The 17,103-nt window shown below is 48.5% G+C and overlaps 1 protein-coding gene and 1 long non-coding RNA gene across 6 annotated transcripts in view; one reads left to right on the top strand and one right to left on the bottom strand.

Annotated features, from left to right (window-relative positions):
- Nucleotides 1–10,171, bottom strand: part of LOC142584603 (uncharacterized) — a 229,822-nt gene extending 219,651 nt beyond the window's left edge. The window contains exons 1-2 of one of the 4 annotated variants that reach the window (XM_075694736.1): nucleotides 9,595–10,171; nucleotides 5,207–5,332 (exon numbers count right to left, since the gene is read on the bottom strand). In XM_075694736.1, the coding sequence (XP_075550851.1) occupies nucleotides 5,207–5,332; nucleotides 9,595–9,617 (149 nt within the window). In that variant the 5' untranslated portion in view covers nucleotides 9,618–10,171. The remainder of the gene's footprint in view (nucleotides 1–5,206; nucleotides 5,333–9,594) is intronic. The other 3 variants (XM_075694737.1, XM_075694734.1, XM_075694735.1) reach the window with 3 other exon arrangements.
- Nucleotides 10,172–10,320: 149 nt separating this feature from the next.
- LOC142584605 (uncharacterized) lies at nucleotides 10,321–16,865 on the top strand. 2 transcript variants are annotated; one of them, XR_012828824.1, is made up of 4 exons: nucleotides 10,321–12,856; nucleotides 12,959–14,295; nucleotides 14,710–14,848; nucleotides 15,422–16,865. It is a non-coding gene; the product is annotated as an uncharacterized LOC142584605 (long non-coding RNA). The 2 variants fall into 2 exon arrangements; XR_012828823.1 differs by having other exon boundaries at nucleotides 10,321–14,295.
- The last annotated feature ends 238 nt before the right edge of the window (nucleotides 16,866–17,103 follow it).

Genomic DNA, 17,103 nt, shown 5'->3' with positions numbered 1-17,103 from the left:
GTCTTCGTTTTCTTCCACAGCTGGCTCCGATGCCGATCATAATGCAAGCATTCCAATACTGCCCCTCCCTCTGCAAAGGCGCTGACCGGCGCTGGCCCAATGCCATTCGGTGTGGTGATTTCGGTCTCAAATTCTTTGGATCAATGTACCGCTCGGGCCATCGTCGTCGTTTTCTTCAACAACTGGCTCCGATGCCGAACATCATGCAAGCATTCGCATACTGTCCCTCCCTCTGAAAGGCACTGACCGGCGCTGGCCCAATGCCATTCGGTGTGGTTATTTCGGTCTCAAATGCTTTGGCTCAATATACCACTGGAGCCTTCGTCGTCCTTTTCTTCCACAGCTGGCTCCGATGCCGATCATCATGCAAGCATTCCCTTACTATCCCTCCCTCTGCAGAGGCGCTGATCGCCGCTGGCCTACTGCCGTTCGGTGCGGGGATTTCGATCTCAAGTTATTTGGCTCAATATACCGCTCGGGCTTTCGTCGTCGTTTTCTTCCGCAGCTGGCTCCGATGCCGATGATAATGCAAGAATTCCCATACTGCCCCTCGCTTTGCAAAAGGCGCTGACCGGCGCTGGCCCAATGTCATTCGGTGTGGTGATTTCGGTTTCAAATTCTTTCGTTCAATATACCGCTCGGGCCTTCGTCATCATTTTCTTCCACAGCTGGCTCCGATACCGATCATAATGCAAGCATTCCCCATACTGTCCCTCCCTCTGCAAAGGCGCTGATCGGCGCTGGCTTACTGCCGTTCGGTGCGGGGATTTGGATCTCAAATTATTTGGCCCAATATACCGCTCGGGCTTTCGTCGTCGTTTTCTTCCGCAGCTTGCTCCGATGCCGATCATAATGCAAGCATTCCCCACACTGTCCCTCCCTCTGCAAAGGCGCTGATCGGCGCTGGCTTACTGCCATTCGGAGCGGTGATTAGGTTTCAAATTTTTTGGTTCAATATACCACTCGGGCCTTCGTCGTAGGTTTCTTCCACAGGTGGCGCCGATGCCGATGACCATGCAAGCATTCCCATACTGCCACTCCCTTGGCAAAAGGCGCTGGCCGGCGCTTGCCCAGCGCCATTGAGTGTGGTGATTTCGGCCTCAAATTCTTTGGCTCAATGTTCCGCTCGGACCATCGTCATCGTTTTCTTCCACAGCTGGCTCCGATGCCGAGCATCATGCAAGTATACCCATACTATCCCTCCCTCTGCAAAGGCGCTGATCGGCGCTCGCCCACTGCCATTCGGAGCGGTGATTTGGGTCTCAAATTCTTTGGCCCGATGTACCACTCGGGCCTTCGTCGTAGTTTTCTTCCAAAGCTGGCTCCGATGCCGATGACCATGCATGCATCCCCATACTGCCCCTGCCTCTGCAAAGGCGCTCACCGGCGCTGGCCCAATTCCATTCGGTGTGGTGAGTTCGGTCTCAAATTATTTCCCTCAATATACCGCTCGGGCCTCCGTCGTGATATTCTTCCACAGCTGGCTCCGATGCCGATCATCATGCAAGCATTCCCATACTGTGCCTCCCTCTGCAAAGGCGCTGGTAGGCGCTGGCCCACTGCCATTCGGTGCGGTGATTTCGGTCTCAAATTCCTTGGCTAATATTACGTCTTGGGCCATCGTCGTCCATTTTTTCACAGCTGGCTCCGATGCCCATTATTTGCAAACATTCCCATACTGCCCCCCCCCTCTTTTAAGGCGCTGACCGGCGTTGGCCAAGTGCCATTCGGTGCGGTGATTTGGGTCTCAAATTCTTTGGCTCAATATCCCGCTCGGGCCTTCGTCGTCATTTACTTCCACAGCTAGCTCCATACCAATCATCATGCAAGCATTCCCATACTTTCCCTCCCTCTGCAAAAGCGCTGACCTGCGCTTGCCCAATGCCATTCGGTGTGGTGATTTCGGTCTCAAATTCTTAGGCTCAATATCCCGCTCGGGCCTTCGTCGTCGTTTTCTTCCACAGCTTGCTGCGATTCCGATCATCATGCAAGCATTCTGTTGTGTCGGCAGCGGCAGACGGTGGGGGCCCGGCGTCCGGAGAGTGCGCGGCGAGCGCCCTACGCAAGAGAGGGAGACGCGGAGACAACTGCTCCCGATGAAACCAGACAAAGGACTCGGCCAGCAAGCGGCCGTTTATTGCACGTAGGCTTCACTCCCCATATGTGACCTCCTATTGAGGACTCGGCCGGCAAGCAGCCGTTTATTGCACATAGGCTTTACTCGCCAGATGTGACCTCCTGATTTGTCAATGCTCGACACATGATCGAAGGGGGTGTGCCATCTAGCTAGACTAGACCAGAACATGAATGAATGGTTAACGGGAGATCCCTCAGAGGGAGACACTATATCACATTATTCCCCCCTGGAAAACAAAGTAACCATACCGTGAAACGCGCAAACAAGGCACACGCACTTAAGTCCAAGAACAATTTCAGTCCGTCCCCCCCCCCCAATTTCACACACACGCGCACCAGTCTTGGGGCACCATAACACAGGCAGTCATTGAGAAACTTCCCGTGCGTTTAGCACTTCACAAAATTATACAGGTATCACGCTGCACTGCAAGCAACCCAACACAAAATCCGACAAGAAACACAGGGCACAAATTTCATTGTCCCGCACCAAGGAAAACACATTTCCCACCTGTGTTGAAGCAACATGTGACCTGTCTCTGTAATGTCACATCGAGGCCCCTAGCCGCGGCATTTCAAAGATGGCAATACGCCCTACACTCAAGAAACGAAATCATTGAGCCACGGAGGCCGTTTCCTGTTACGATGAGGATGTGTGCGTACCTCAGAAGAACTTCGGGGGTTGCGACGCGTATCGGTCGACTTTAAGACCCAGTCGTCCCACTATTGTTTTCCTCCCCCTGGATTGACAACTGAATGTGGGTGTCGCTCAAAGCTGGAGAGGGTTGCCCAGGAAGCTCCTTTCGACGTCCCAACAAGTCCTGGGAGGCTACCAATTCCCCCACGGAATCAGAGACGACTGCTGGCTGTGTAGACTCGGAAGTGATACAGTCAAACGAACTAGTTAGCTGATGCTTATTACTATGAAAATACGATGTAACGACAGACGAGTCATCGGAATGACTATCCCAGTTTGAGTATGCGTACAAAAGGTCTCTATCACTTGTAGACAATGTACTATCTGCTGAATCCTTTACTACTAGGGTTAACTTAGACGCATTCCACGTCTTCCCATCACTGAGTCCAAAAGTAGATGGTCCTGTCTGGGCCTTGACTGTAAAAGGTTTACTGTACTTGAAAAAATCCTTTCCTGGTGAGTCTTATTTAGATGGTGTCTCCCACCATGATACGAGTTGCGTGAGCTCCTCTACGTTTGTCTACATATTGTTTAGTTTGCCACTGTTTCTGCGAGACTCTTTCTTGAACTTGAGGCACAAAACTGTCCTGTTCCCGTAGGTCTACACAAAGCCGCATGGTTCCATCCTTCTTGCGCACCCCCACGAGTGGAGACATCCACTCAGAAGCCTCGACGTGCTCGATGACGTCGCAGTCCTCGAGAGGTCACAGTTCATTTGTGACCTGGTTACGGAGAGCCAGGGGTGGCCTGCGCAACTTTGAAGATACTGTTTTCACACCTTGGCGCCGATGAATTTGGTGCACAAAGTTTTTGACGAGACACAACTCGCCACTAAAGAGGTGATCAAAACCCGGAGGCACACCTGCAGGGCTCTGTACTGAAGGAAGCGATGCTAGACGGCATGCCAGCGATGTACCGTCGATCTGTATACCCAAGCGTTGGATGGCGTCTAGTCCCAACAGCGATGTTCCTGTAGACGTGATGTGGAACGTTACGGAGCACTACCTTTGTAAAAACTGGACAGTGGGTTGAAGCAGACCCTGAATGTCGATGCGGTGCTTGGATAAATTTCTCAAGTCCACTGTTGTTTTTGACAGCGTGTGCTGTCCACCAAAGTGATTTCTAAAATCTTCAGTAGTCATCAATGACTCAGATGCTCCCGTATCCACCAGCAGTCGCATGGAGACGCCGCTAACTACGACCGGAATTTCCAAATCTTTTTTAGTTTCAAAAGCGCTTGCCGTCAAGACAGACGCGGACGGCTGCCCTGCGGAAGTTGATGAAGACAGCGTCTCTGCGGAAGAGACGTGTTGCACAGCTGTTAGGGTCTTTCGGCATACCGAAGCGAAATGGCCCAACGTGTGGCAGGCATAGCAGCGCCGATTTCTTGCTGGACAATTCTTCTAAGACGCGATATGCTTCGTGCTGCCACACCGATCGCATGCACCACGGTTCCCGGAGGAGCCTCGTGCGAAATGTCGACCATCTTGGCGGCTTCTCGGAAGAAGTCGGCCCTCTTGTATGCCTGCCGGATGAAGTCGGCTATGTTGGCGGCTTGCCGGAAGAAGTCTGCCATCTTGGCTCGTTGACGGAACGCCAAGTTGGGCTGCCTCGATCCTTCGTATTTTTTCAGACTAGAACGCGCGGTTCACTCGATGCTGAGCTTCTAATAAGCGTCCAATTTCTTCTGCCTTGTCCAGGGAAAGGTTTTTGCCATGGGCTAATAACTTTTCGCGAACGCTGGCGTTCGCTCCGCCATGTATTATCTGATCTCGGACGCGCTCATTGTAGGTCGTGCCGAAATTGCACTGGACTGCCTTTTCCTTCAGTGCGGTCAGGAATTCAAGAAATCCTTCTCCCTCAAACTGCCTTCTGCTGGTAAATTCGTGCGTCTCCGCCAGAACATTTTTTGACGCGGCGAACAGCCGGTCAGGACGTCGCAAAAGTTTCTGGAACTCCGACGCGGCCGGGACGCTATCGGCTGACGCTGACACTACTTCAGTCGACTGTCTTGCTGCTTCCTGCTCCTCCTCTGCGAACTACTTGCGCTGTCCTTCTCGTGCGAGAACGCTGACGAGCGCGCACGCTCACGCCCGTCCGTACAGTCGCCACCACCGGCCGCTTCAAGGTGGGCCTGGAAAATTTTTTTCCATCTGTACCACGGAATAGACGGCGGGCCTAGCAACTCAACGAAAACGGGCAGGTTCAAGGCGAAAGATGCCATGCCAGGTAGGAGACAAGCCGGGGCTTGCAGCAGCAACCGAGCAGGCAAGAGCAGCGGGGTTGACGAAGGCTTAGGCGCTGGATCCTCGCGCCGCCAAGTGCGTCGGCAGCGTTTGCATGCCGTGCAGGCACAGGAAAGAAAGCTTCACTCACAAAGGTCGTTGATTCCCCGGGGCTTCGGCCGGAACCGGAGCGGAAATCCCATCCTCTTCGCCAAAAAGATGTGTCGGCAGCGGCAGGCGGCGGGGGCTGGCGTCCGGACAGCGCGCGGCGAGCGCCCTACGCAAGAGAGGGAGACGCGGAGACAACTGCTCCCGATGAAACCAGACAAAGGACTCGGCCGGCAAGCGGCCGTTTATTGCACGTAGGCTTCACTCGCCATATGTGACCTCCTATTGAGGACTCGGCCGGCAAACGGCCGTTTATTGCACGTAGGCTTCACTCGCCAGATGTCACCTCCTGATTGGTCAATGCTCGACACATGACCGAAGGGGGGTGCGCCATCTAGCTAGGCCAGACCAGAACATGAATGAATGGTTAACCGGAGATCTCTCAGAGGGAGACATTATACGACACATTCCCATACTGCCCCTCCCACTGCAAAGGCGCTAACCGGCACTGGCCCAATGCCATTCGGTGTGATGATTTTGGTCTCAAATTCTTTGGCTCAATATACCGCTCGGGCCTTCGTCGTCGTTTCCTTCCACAGCAGGCTCCGATGCCGATCATCATGCAAGCATTCCCATACTGCCTCTCCCTCTGCTAAGGCGCTTACAGGCGCTGGCTCACTGCCATTCGGTGCGGTGATTTCAGTCTCAAATTCTTTGGCTCAATATCCCACTCGTGCCTTCGCCGTCATTTTCTTCCACAGCTGGCTCCGATGCCGATGACCATACCTGCATTCCCATACTGCCCTTCCTTCTGCAAAGGCGATGACCGGCGCTGGCCAAATGTCATTCGGTGTGGTGATTTCGGTCTCAAATTTTTTGGCTCAATATACCACTCGGGCCTTCGTAGTCGTTTTCTTCCACAGCAGGCTACGATGCGGATCATCATGAAAGCATTCCCATACTGCCCCTCCCTCCGCTAAGGCGCTGACCAGCGCTGGCCCACTGGCATTCGGTGCGGTGATTTCAATCTCAAATTCTTTGGCTCAATATCCCGCTCGGGCCTTCGTCGTCGTTTTCTTCCACAGCTGGCTCCGATACCGATAATCATGCAAGCATTCCCATACTGCCTCTCCCTCTGCAAAGGCGCTGATCGGCACTGGCTCACTGCCGTTCGGTGCGGTTATTTTGGTCTCAAATTCTTTGGCTCAATATTCCTCTCGGGCCATCGTCGTCGTTTTCTTCCAGAGCTGGCTCCGATGCCGATCATCATGCAAGCATTTCCATACTGTCCCTCCCTCCGCTAAGGCGCTGACCAGCGCTGGACCACTGGCATTCGGTGCGGTGATTTCAATCTTAAATTCTTTTGCTCAATATCCCGCTCGAGCCTTCGTCGTCGTTTTCTTCCACAGCTGGCTCCGATGCCGATCATCATGCAAGCATTCCCATACTCCCCCTCCCTCGGCAAAGGCGATGACCGGCGATGGCCCAATGCCATTCAGTGCGGTGATTTCGGTCTCCAATTCTTTGGCTCAATATACCGCTCGCGCCTTCGTTGTCGTTTCGTTCCACAGCTGGCTCCTATGCCGATCATCATGCCAGCATTCCGATACTGCCCCTCCCTCTGCAAAGACGCTGACCGACGCTGGCCCCATGCCATTCAGTGCGGTGATTTCGGTCTCAAATTCTTTGGCTCAATATGCCGCTTAGGCCTTCGTCGTCGTTTTCTTCCACATCTTGCTCCGATGCCGATCATCATGCAAGCATTCCCATACTCCCCCTCCCTCGGCAAAGGCGATGACCGGCGATGGCCCAATGCCATTCGGTGTGGTGATTTCGGTCTCAAATTCTTTGGCTCAACAATACCGCTCGGGCCTTCGTCGTCGTTTTCTTCCACTGCTGAATCCGATGACGATCATCATGCCAGCATTCCCATACTGCCCCTCCCTCTGCAAAGGCGCTGACCGGCGCTGGCACACTGCCATTCGGTGGACTGATTTCGGTCTCAAATTCTTTGGCTCAATATATCGCGAAAGAAAAACACGAATGAATGCGGGTGTGTAAAAATAAGTGTGTGTGTTTACCTTTCGTAACGATGAGCACCGATCAAGACAATTAATGTGTTCGCACCTTTGTTCAAAATTCTCTGTCACCTGTCGTGTTCTACAACGTTTCTCTGGTGATCCACCTTCACAGATTGGAATGGTTCATGATTTTTAATACTTATTAAACTTCGCGATTTTATATTCAGAGAAGTGCAAATTTGGAAACTGTGGATAGAAGACTACGCATTTGGGCTGGTTGATTCATGATTAGGAGCTGTAAACAGCGACAAAGAACATAACGAAGAGGGGGACAAAGACGCTCTCTGGAATCTGGTCTGTGTCCCTCTCTTTGTTCTGTTGTTTAGCTCTGTTTAGTGCTCGTAGCTGTACACAATCCTGAAAGATTCCTTTTGCAGCTTTTTATTTGTTAAATACTTGCTGTATAAAATGTTTTCCGCGCCATAAGGAAACATAGTTTCATACAATAATTACTAGAGCCAACTGGCGCTATGTCTACGGGAGCTGCAAGCGGGGCGGTTCAGCCAACATGAGAATTATGAAAAGCACATGGTTTTGCCTAAACATTGTCCTTCTATCTTCAAACGGCTCGGGACTTTGTAAACTCTTCATGGGCAACGGAGTACTGCGTAATAAATAATTAAATGAACATTGTTAAAATTGTCCAAGGGCAGGATTCGAATGCAGGACTTTTAGCCCGGTAGTGAAATGACTGTGCCACGGACGCTATAATTTCTCATTGTACGGCATGAGCGCATGCGTGGGCAAAAGACATAAAACTACCGTATGAATTTTTCACGAGCAAGCTAGTTCCTTGAGACGCTTGGCGCGTTTCGGTTTGGCCACTTCGACAAGCTGATCCGTTGCATTAGTAGAGATTGTGCATGTTCGCAGCGTCTTCTGCACTTTGAAAAGTGTAGATTCCCCCGAACTTTACGACACTGAAGACATGCAATGCGTAATAAACAAAGCCACAAGAACGTCTGAATCCACAAGCACGAAAACGTGCCATTGCCATCATTGCCATGATGGCTGAACAGCTCCAGCGCAAAAGTTCTCTCTAGTAATTATTGTAGGAAACTCTATGGAAAGTAAGTTCTCGAAACATGAAAGTGACGACATTTTCAGACGCAACGTGTTCCGATCGAGAGGCAGCTGCTTGGCACACACAGATAACTCAAAGAGACGTTGAGAAGTGATACGATACTAGGAACCCCCCCCCCCCCTCCCCAGTCGGTTCTTCACTTTTCCAGAGTGAAAACACTACACTCGCGCACAACATGCTCTGGCGATGAATGAAAAGTTGCGGGGTGCAGTTTCGGCGCATGTGTTGCTGCGCCATGTATAGTCCGGCCGCCTTTGATTATGTGCTACAGTACATTGTAGTATGACAGCGCTTTGGATTTATCGGAAAACACACTGGAATCAGCGTAGGTTCTACGTGCGGCGGTTTTGCACTCGCCCATATGCGGAAGAGAAGAGCAAAAAAATCAAAGTTAACATTCATTTAGGTCTTTTGTCCTATTTTGCTGTTGTAAATATTGCGTAACTTCATTCAGAAGCGCTCTTACTTGTGCGCCCTTTGCCTACGTAGTTTTGCTTTCACTGTCACACAAATTTTCCGTAGTATTGTTCAGGGTTACACAATGGCTGGCCGCTGACTTTCTAGGTAAATGAATTTTGTAAATAACTCCTTCTTTAAGCGCGTTTCTCCTATTGCTCGGTTAAACTTCGTCCCAGAATACGCATCACCGGCGGCGGCTGTGTCGAAGATACTTTTACACGTGATTCAGCTAATCTGTGGCTCTGTTAAGCAAATAGGTACAACATGAATTCCAGCCAGGTGGCTTCAGCTTTAGGCGCGCGCGTTTCTATAATGAAATAGTCCACTGAAAGGCGCGCGCTTACAACAGCTATTTTGTTTGGACTGGCAGCGTGTTCTCGTAAAAAAAGTTCGGAATACGTGTTACCGGTCTGTCGTTTAACTTCAGCGAGTTAATGCGCGTATTAATTGTAACGGAAACCAAAAGTTATTTTGGCAGAACGAATAGGGGAACCCATTTAATTTGCCAAATCTCTTTTTATTTAGGTAGCCACAGCGCCAACGTCGTATTACGGGGAAATACAAAATATAATTACCCAGCCGCCGGTGTACAGCGTTCACATGTTCACACACTACATGTGAGACGTCATGCCAAGCCATTTTACGAAGGCGGCAAGCCCATGGCTCTAAATATGGTCGAAACAAACTCGTATGAAGCGGCACAGCACACATCAATCTTCCTTGACGATCAGAGCGTATACGCGAAGGCCTGCCTTGACACGGTTAAGCGCACGCTATAACAAGATAAAATATGCTTGGTCAACTCACCGTTTATGGCGACTGAAGAACATTTCTACGAAGATCTGCTCCTGTGGCACGAATCCATGATTTCTCGCTTCTTTTCCAGGCAGCCGTGTATCAGTGTGTTGTGCAAAGGGTGGGGAAGATAGCAGCGCACGTCCGCGTTATCTAACCTCGCCGTTAGCAACGTTATCGCACTCCTGCTGGCGGTAAAAACAGTCAGGATGTCCTTCGCTTCCTCTCTTCCGAAGCAGTGTGACCGACAGTAGTCCCCTTGTTTTCACCAAAGCCTTCAAGTCATCACAATCATCGTCCCTGATTATACTTCGAAACCTGTGAGGCACCGTCGTTTGCTCGTGAATATAGCAGCGCTCATGTGAACTCTAATCCATGTTGTTTGTTTACAACGCAGTGGCTGGTCGGGTCTCGGTGCTTGTCGCTCCAGCTCGTGGGATTCAACTTCAAGCCGCGCCTAATTATGTTTGCCTTTCTTGTCCGCTGGTGGAAAACGTCGTCTGCTCCGCTTCGTCTGTGTGCCTCGCTCGGAGGGCGTACAACTCGTGCCGTTCAGTGCGATAAGCACGCGATCACGTTGCGTTCGCCCGAGAAGCGTAGCGAGCCAAACTATGCTGAAAGAGAAAGTGCGATGACGGAAGCCAGAGGGAAAAAGCGACAAAAACTGAGCGTCGGCACATTTGGGACCCGCTAACCGGATGTCATGTTTGCAGCCGAGCTCTGTACACGCGCAGACGACAAGGACGAGCAGACGACAGCGCATTCCAAAAAAGAAACGGGGCCGCCATTGTTCGCTCGTCAAGTGACGTCGCTTCCTGCCGTCTTTTTCGATCCTATATGCAACGAAGCTGCCCGCAGCTTCAGCGTTTGGCGCGGAGATGCATCGGAAGGAAGCGACCGTTCATCTTTTGGCCGGCCTTGATCGCGAGCCTGTAAATGGGACGGCAGTACCTGCAATCCACCAACACGGGGGTCTTCGCACTAGCGAATGGTTTAGCCAGGACGGCCAAATCGAGAACGATACTATATTTCGGTAGTGTTATTGTCGCGTGGAATATCTGTGGCGATGATGAAAACATCGGTCAATGCTTACTTTAGTCAGTATTTTCATCTGTGTTGTTCTAATGTAAGCATATAATCAATACTAACCGTAAAATACGTCTAAGCAGACTTACAATATGCCACTGCACTTGCTCCTCATTTTCTAAGTCCCTAACAAGCCATATTGATCATTTATTTGAAATGTCCTGCAGTAAATTATATCATACTGTGTTCACTGGAGCTCTGGAAAACGACTGCAGGGGGAAAGCACGGTCTTCATTAAGCATGTACAGTGCGTCGGGGATGTCTCGGTGAATCTTTCTACCTCAACAATCATGGAAAGATATTTTCCGTGTTGACTGAGGCACATTTAACTGTATGCTTATTTATTACTCAAAAATTAAGCTCATTTTCAGTGATGCCAATCTTTCACAGTACTGCAGAGCGACCAGTTTTCCGAAATAATAGAATAAATGCAACCATATTTTCTCTAATAGCAAACTGTTGTCTTGCATAGCAAATTAAGTAAGCTTTTTTTTTCAGCACAGTGGCAGACTCATGATGTTAGTTGAAAACTAGGTCGCTGAAAGGTGTGCGGCATCGAAGCGCATGATTATTGTTCTTTGTATCCATTGTAGCGTTCCTTTCCATGCTATTCACAGTGCACACATGCTAAAGATATAAGAAACAGGCAGATGGTGGAATGTGCAGCGTACACTTTTCAAGGAAATCAGGGACACACAGTGTGCAAAAGAGGACAGCGCTTTTTCACTCTCTGTCTCACTTTTCTTTTTTTTTGTGTGTGTGTGCGCTATGAACACCATCAAAATGAACTGTTACCAACTTTCCCAAGCTTCAGCTCTCGCGCTTGGCGTCATTGTCCACAAAAGGTCCATATGTCATTAGTAGTGCTGGTGAGATTTGCGAGTATGAAAGCAGGAGGATTACTTGATTCCAGAACAATTTGATTTGTTCTACACATGGTACTAAACTTGCCAGTGTTACATCAAACGTGGAATAGGGAAGAAGCTATTGCGGTGTTTCTTATGGTGCCCCGGTGAATTCAGCTTGTGCAGATGCTTCAAGCTTGTATTCTGTTGACAAAAATTGAGCTGATGCCATAGGAGAATGGTTGTAAAAGTGTAATGAAAGCCTCCTGATAGACATACTGAGTTGTGCTGCTGTGGACACTTATTGGTTAGCCCTGTAGGGTAATTCTGTTAGGCTTATGGGTGCTTTAACACTGTAGTGCCTACAGGATGGGCAGCATTAGAAAACATATTAAAATAACTGTAAGGATGCATGTCGTGCTATGGTACCATCAATGGCCCATGAAGTGCCCACCTTTGCTTACACTCCGTGGCAGTCTGGTCTGGTTCACTTAACATGACTGCCATCTATGCATGAAGAGGAGGAGTGAGGCAAAAAAAGGGGCCTTCGATTAATCTTTCTTGCACAGGTGACTCATACATTGTATTTTCCTTATCTTGCAGGCTTTCTTTACTCAAAGTGGAGCTTCCTGTGGCCAAAATATCAGCATTTTATTCCAATTTATACCTAACAAGTTGTACACAGTGTCACTCTTTACATTATACTCTCGTGGCACTAATCTCACTTGTTTTAATGCAGATGTTGCTGAGCCTGCAGAGAAAGTGTAAGCAGACTGCTGTGTGGCTGATCAGTGCTGGGCCGCGATAACGTAACTCTACTCCAAACGAAAAGTATTCTAAACTCCGCACGTCAAAATGACGCGCCAGTTTATGCGTATGGGGGCGGGAACCTGCGACTTTTTTTTTTCAGTCTGCCCAATCAGCAACCTCCATCGTTGCCGGAAGCATGTTTTGCTTGTTTTTTACTTGCAAAGGGACCGCATAGCAACTAAAATATAGATATAAACGCCTAATAAAAAACAATTGTATGTCGCTGAGAGTAAAACTCTTTTATAATCTTTTGACGCAAAATAAGTTGAAGCGCGCTTGAAATTAAGCACAAATATTTCCATTTTTCGAGTCATAACCACACATGCGCCAATTCTGCATCCAATCCATTTAGCTACGCACACGTAAGATGGCGGCTACATGAAAAGAGCTGGTCGGTCTGTGGGCGCACTTGGTGTATTTTTGCCCGTAACGCTGCCCGATTAGATGAAATCGCGGTGTCGGACATGTACTTTCGCTCGAGAAGAATTTTGGAAGCTGTGAACATCATGGAGACTGTGAAAGCCTAGTGCTCGGTGAGTAAACACATCATTCTTTCTTGTGCTTAATGACTATGCAGTAGCACCTGAACATCTGCGGTGATTGCATGGTGTTCACTTTTGCTTTTATTCACATAGGATATGGAAGAATCGATGAAGGTTGGAAGGCAGTACATCTCAACAGATAGCTGATAAGTAAACGTTTTGCATCAACGATCGTAACTATCTCCGAATGTAGGTCCTCATTTAGATCGAAGGTGGTCTGTAACAGAGGCTCATTTTTTCTTCTGCCACACACTGCTGCACAGTAATAGATTCCGCCTGCGGGCTGTACAGATACTTCTGCTGGATATAACTTGCACGAGAAAAGCTTTTTTGGTTACTCAATTGTGTTAAATTTAACGTAACCCTTAGGTCGCCAAAAAATAACAACACATTAAATAAATGTAACCGTTATGTTTTCACGGCATGGTGATATCTGAAACAGTACGATTTGCTGGTATTAATTCGCTGCGGTCCGGCGAAAATTGTGAGCAAGAACAAAAATGGCGGCTCCACCGCAAAGCGCGCGTGTTTCAGCGGCACAGGCCACCATGCTCATTGAGTTTAGTGAGCAGCACCCATACTTGGCGGGAGGCGCCACAAGCCTCTCGCCAAGTATGAGTGCTGCTCCCAGAAAAGCCTGTGGGAGGAAGTCGCTGCGGCGCTGAACGCGATTGGTCCGGCAGTCAAGACAGCCCGGCGCTTGCGCCTATATGGGCGCACCTCTGTTATGACTGCCGGAGGATCGCGGCGCAGGTGGGCGCCGAAAAGAGGTGAGCCCGTTGCTAGCAACATCTTCGGAACGTATAAGCTCACGGTGTTCATGCATTTGTAGGAAAATGAGAGGCGGGAAGCTGGGCGGCCTGGAGGGCTGCGTACTCGGGAGAACCGGCCCAGCCTCCGCTCATGTAGACTTTTTTCGGCGAAGACGCCGAGGTGCTTAGCCATTTTTGTTGCTATGTGTACCGATCTGGGGCAGCCACACCGTTCGGTGGTGGTGAATATTTTGTCGTTGTGTGCTTCTGTGTGTTTTCTTACAATTCCGCACACATGCCAGCACATGATATCCGTACTTTGCAGCAATGGAAATGCTGCCCCACTGCTGTTAAAGCAATACTGTTAAGAAGCAGCTTGTTATAGCAAGCATGGCTCGTTAATCCGTAAAGCATTAGTAACGAGTTGTCAAAGCTCTAAGTCACGAGTATGTCACATGCTCCATCGAAAATTTTCTGTAGAAACTGAAAAACTATAACTAAAGTAGACATTGCAAACAGATGATGGAACTTAATCACATTATGTCTACTGTGCTTTATTGTTCCAGCAGGACAGATCCAGTGACGAAGAGTGTCCTCCTGCTGTTCCCGTGCCCTCTGCCCCACCAGCAGCTGCCCACGCGTCGATTAGCACCGAGCCCGGCACAAGTTACACTGCACGTAAGGCACTTTAGCAGCTATTGCAATACGAACACATCACTTAAAGCAACAAAGCAATGTCTCTTAAGACCTTTTAAAAAGAAATTATGTATTTCTATTATTTACGTGGCAAATAAAAAGTGCCTGCCTAAATGTCACTGCAAAATGGAGCGATATTCTGTTCGACTATTAGGACCATTTGTAACACAGCTTCTGTAGCGTACAAGCTGAAATTACTATCAGTGTAGCATTTTATAATGATGTAGTGCCTTTTTGTTTATGCAAGTTTACTGTTCCTTTTGTGAACGGTTTGTGGCTAAAATTGTTTTTCTGGGCTTCCACCTGAGATGAACCAGTAAAATCTCTACGCAGGACGGAGCAAAATTTTTCTATCCTGTTTACTGATCTTATTTTTAACGACCATAAAATCGGTAGCAGCCCCGTACGCCACCTCGGCAACAGCCACTGGAAGACGCGGCCTGCAGGGGAGCCGACGAGTATACGCAGGGGAGCCGAGTCTGCTAACGCGGAGGCCGTCAACTTCCACTAGCTGCTGCTGCCGCAAAATAGGCAGGTACGCACAACTTGACCATGTCATTTTTATGAGGGGATTAGTGCGCATGGTAATGTTCGTTACAAGATTATACATGAGAGGCATATGTAGTCATTGGGCTCATTGACTCATGCGCATTTATACATCTCCTTTGAGGTTTTCTTTAACACATGTTACGGGGGCAGAGACCTCGTCAGGCACTCACGCCTTTAGTCTCTGCCACCCGCAGGATGATGTGATTTTCCTGAAATAAAAACCGACCGACCGACCGACCGACCGACCGACATAGCAACTTACAAAACATGTCCATGGTTGCATCTATCACCATAGCGTGATCATCTTTTGTATATCAATTCAACTAGTCACCAATACTGCCTTCTTACAGGTGGAGGAGGCTTGGTAGGATTCGCTACTTTTACCATGTTTTTAACATAACAGACCGTATCAGTTTGCACGGCCATTTCTCATGTCATATGTATATGATCTCACTGCCCTCAAGAGTAACCTTGCTGAAACTATAACACTTGCAAACAGTGCGAAACAAACATTTACATTGCATAACCTGTAGCTGAAGTAAGTGCATTTGTTTCGCAGCATCATCAGCAGCTGGTGGAAGAGCTGAGGGCGTCTCGGGTGGTCCAGCAGCAACTGGCAGCAGAGATGCGCGGTTTGCGGGAGGCCACTGGCATCATCACGACCACGCGACGCCAGCTCCTGGCTGCCCTGGCGCATGGGCTCCACGAGCCGCCTCAGCCATGAGGGATAGGGTCTCTTTTTTTCCCACTCCCCATATCATCCTTTAGTGCTAAAAGGTACAAGTGTTGCCTATCTTTCCGTTCATATCACCGCTGCAGCATTTGGGGGTGGTGCCCACACGTCCTCACAAGCTGTTGTGACGAGTTGTAGCCAGCCTTTTGAAATGATGCGCAGGTCATGCGTGACCATGGCAGCGAAAGTTGATAGTGCTGTCATGTCATTTGAAACACGAATGCACGTTTTTTTTTGCACTAAAGGATGATATGACTGTTTTCCGTACATTTCTATTCCTAAGTCATATTTTTTTTCGCAAGTTCGTTTTTGTCATGTGCATTTTTACTTGCAGTTCAAGTTTGTCCAAGTTAGGCATTATATAATATGTGTCGAATTTTTCCAATATTTTCGTTAGATGTTTACTTTTGTTTTGCTGTTTCTGATATGTTTGAACGTGCACTGTTTTCCCAAGGAGGATGTACACTATGCAATAACTATTGTGTCAGCTTCAACATTGTATCGCAAACCTATAGGTGCACTTAACTAGAATGCTGTGATAACTGGAATTGAATTTTCATGCCTTATGTCATATTTGCAATGTCAAATCTGTCGTGCCTATGGAAAGGAAAGAGGCCGAATTGGAATTTTTTAACACCAAGCGCCTGTTATCTGTGATAGTTATTGTGATATTTCAGGTGTCCTTACCTATGATAGCAATACAATCTAGTCCCCTTTGTAGTTGAGCACAGTTTGTGATATACATAACGTAGCCATCGATGTGGCCACTATTTTGACATTCATTACCAGGCTGCTCTTGCAGCCGTTGTTACATGAAAGACCATCGAAGTGCCAAGCATTTTCTCACTTGTCGTTCTTTAAAAGCATGTGACAGCTGTTTTATATTGTGATCTTATTACGGCACTAGTCATTGAAAAGAAACTCTATTTCGTGCTACGAAAATGTTGACTACGTGACAGACAAGACACATATTTCTTGCTGTGAAGTTGCTGGATGAAGATGAATGGTTGTGCACGAGCTTAAAAAATCATCCTTATGCTCGCGTCATACTTATGCGATTTAACATCTGCCAACGACCCACTGGCCTACTGGGTCCCCTGTAGTGAATATCACACTGCTATTTTGTCGCCATGAAGTCATGCTCTGTGATTTGCTTTGATGAAAGATGGCATTGAAGATGGATCACATTCTTTTATTTACACTGCAGATATAAATGAATGATATTAAACAATGCAACTGGCACGTGAAATGAATATTTATGTCCCTTCAATTTCGGAACTATTGACATATGTACACTTTCTCAAAGGAGAATAATGCGCTTGACATGCCAGGCGATCGTTTCCAGCATAACTTGGCCTTTTGTCAAGGAATTGTGCGGTGGCTGTGTGGCAAAACAACGCAGGGCCTACAAGGTATGTGAGAACAGTACACATGGTGGAACGAAAAGTGTTGTGCTTTGCTTCAGCCCAAGCAGGAAGCGAGGAGACGAAGACCGATATCCTCCCATG

This window comes from Dermacentor variabilis, chromosome 6, assembly GCF_050947875.1.
Source record: "Dermacentor variabilis isolate Ectoservices chromosome 6, ASM5094787v1, whole genome shotgun sequence".
NCBI classification, from domain to species: Eukaryota; Metazoa; Arthropoda; class Arachnida; order Ixodida; family Ixodidae; genus Dermacentor; species Dermacentor variabilis.
The sequence above is the reverse complement of the archived record's forward strand: the minus strand, read 5'-3'. Positions and strand labels throughout refer to the sequence as shown.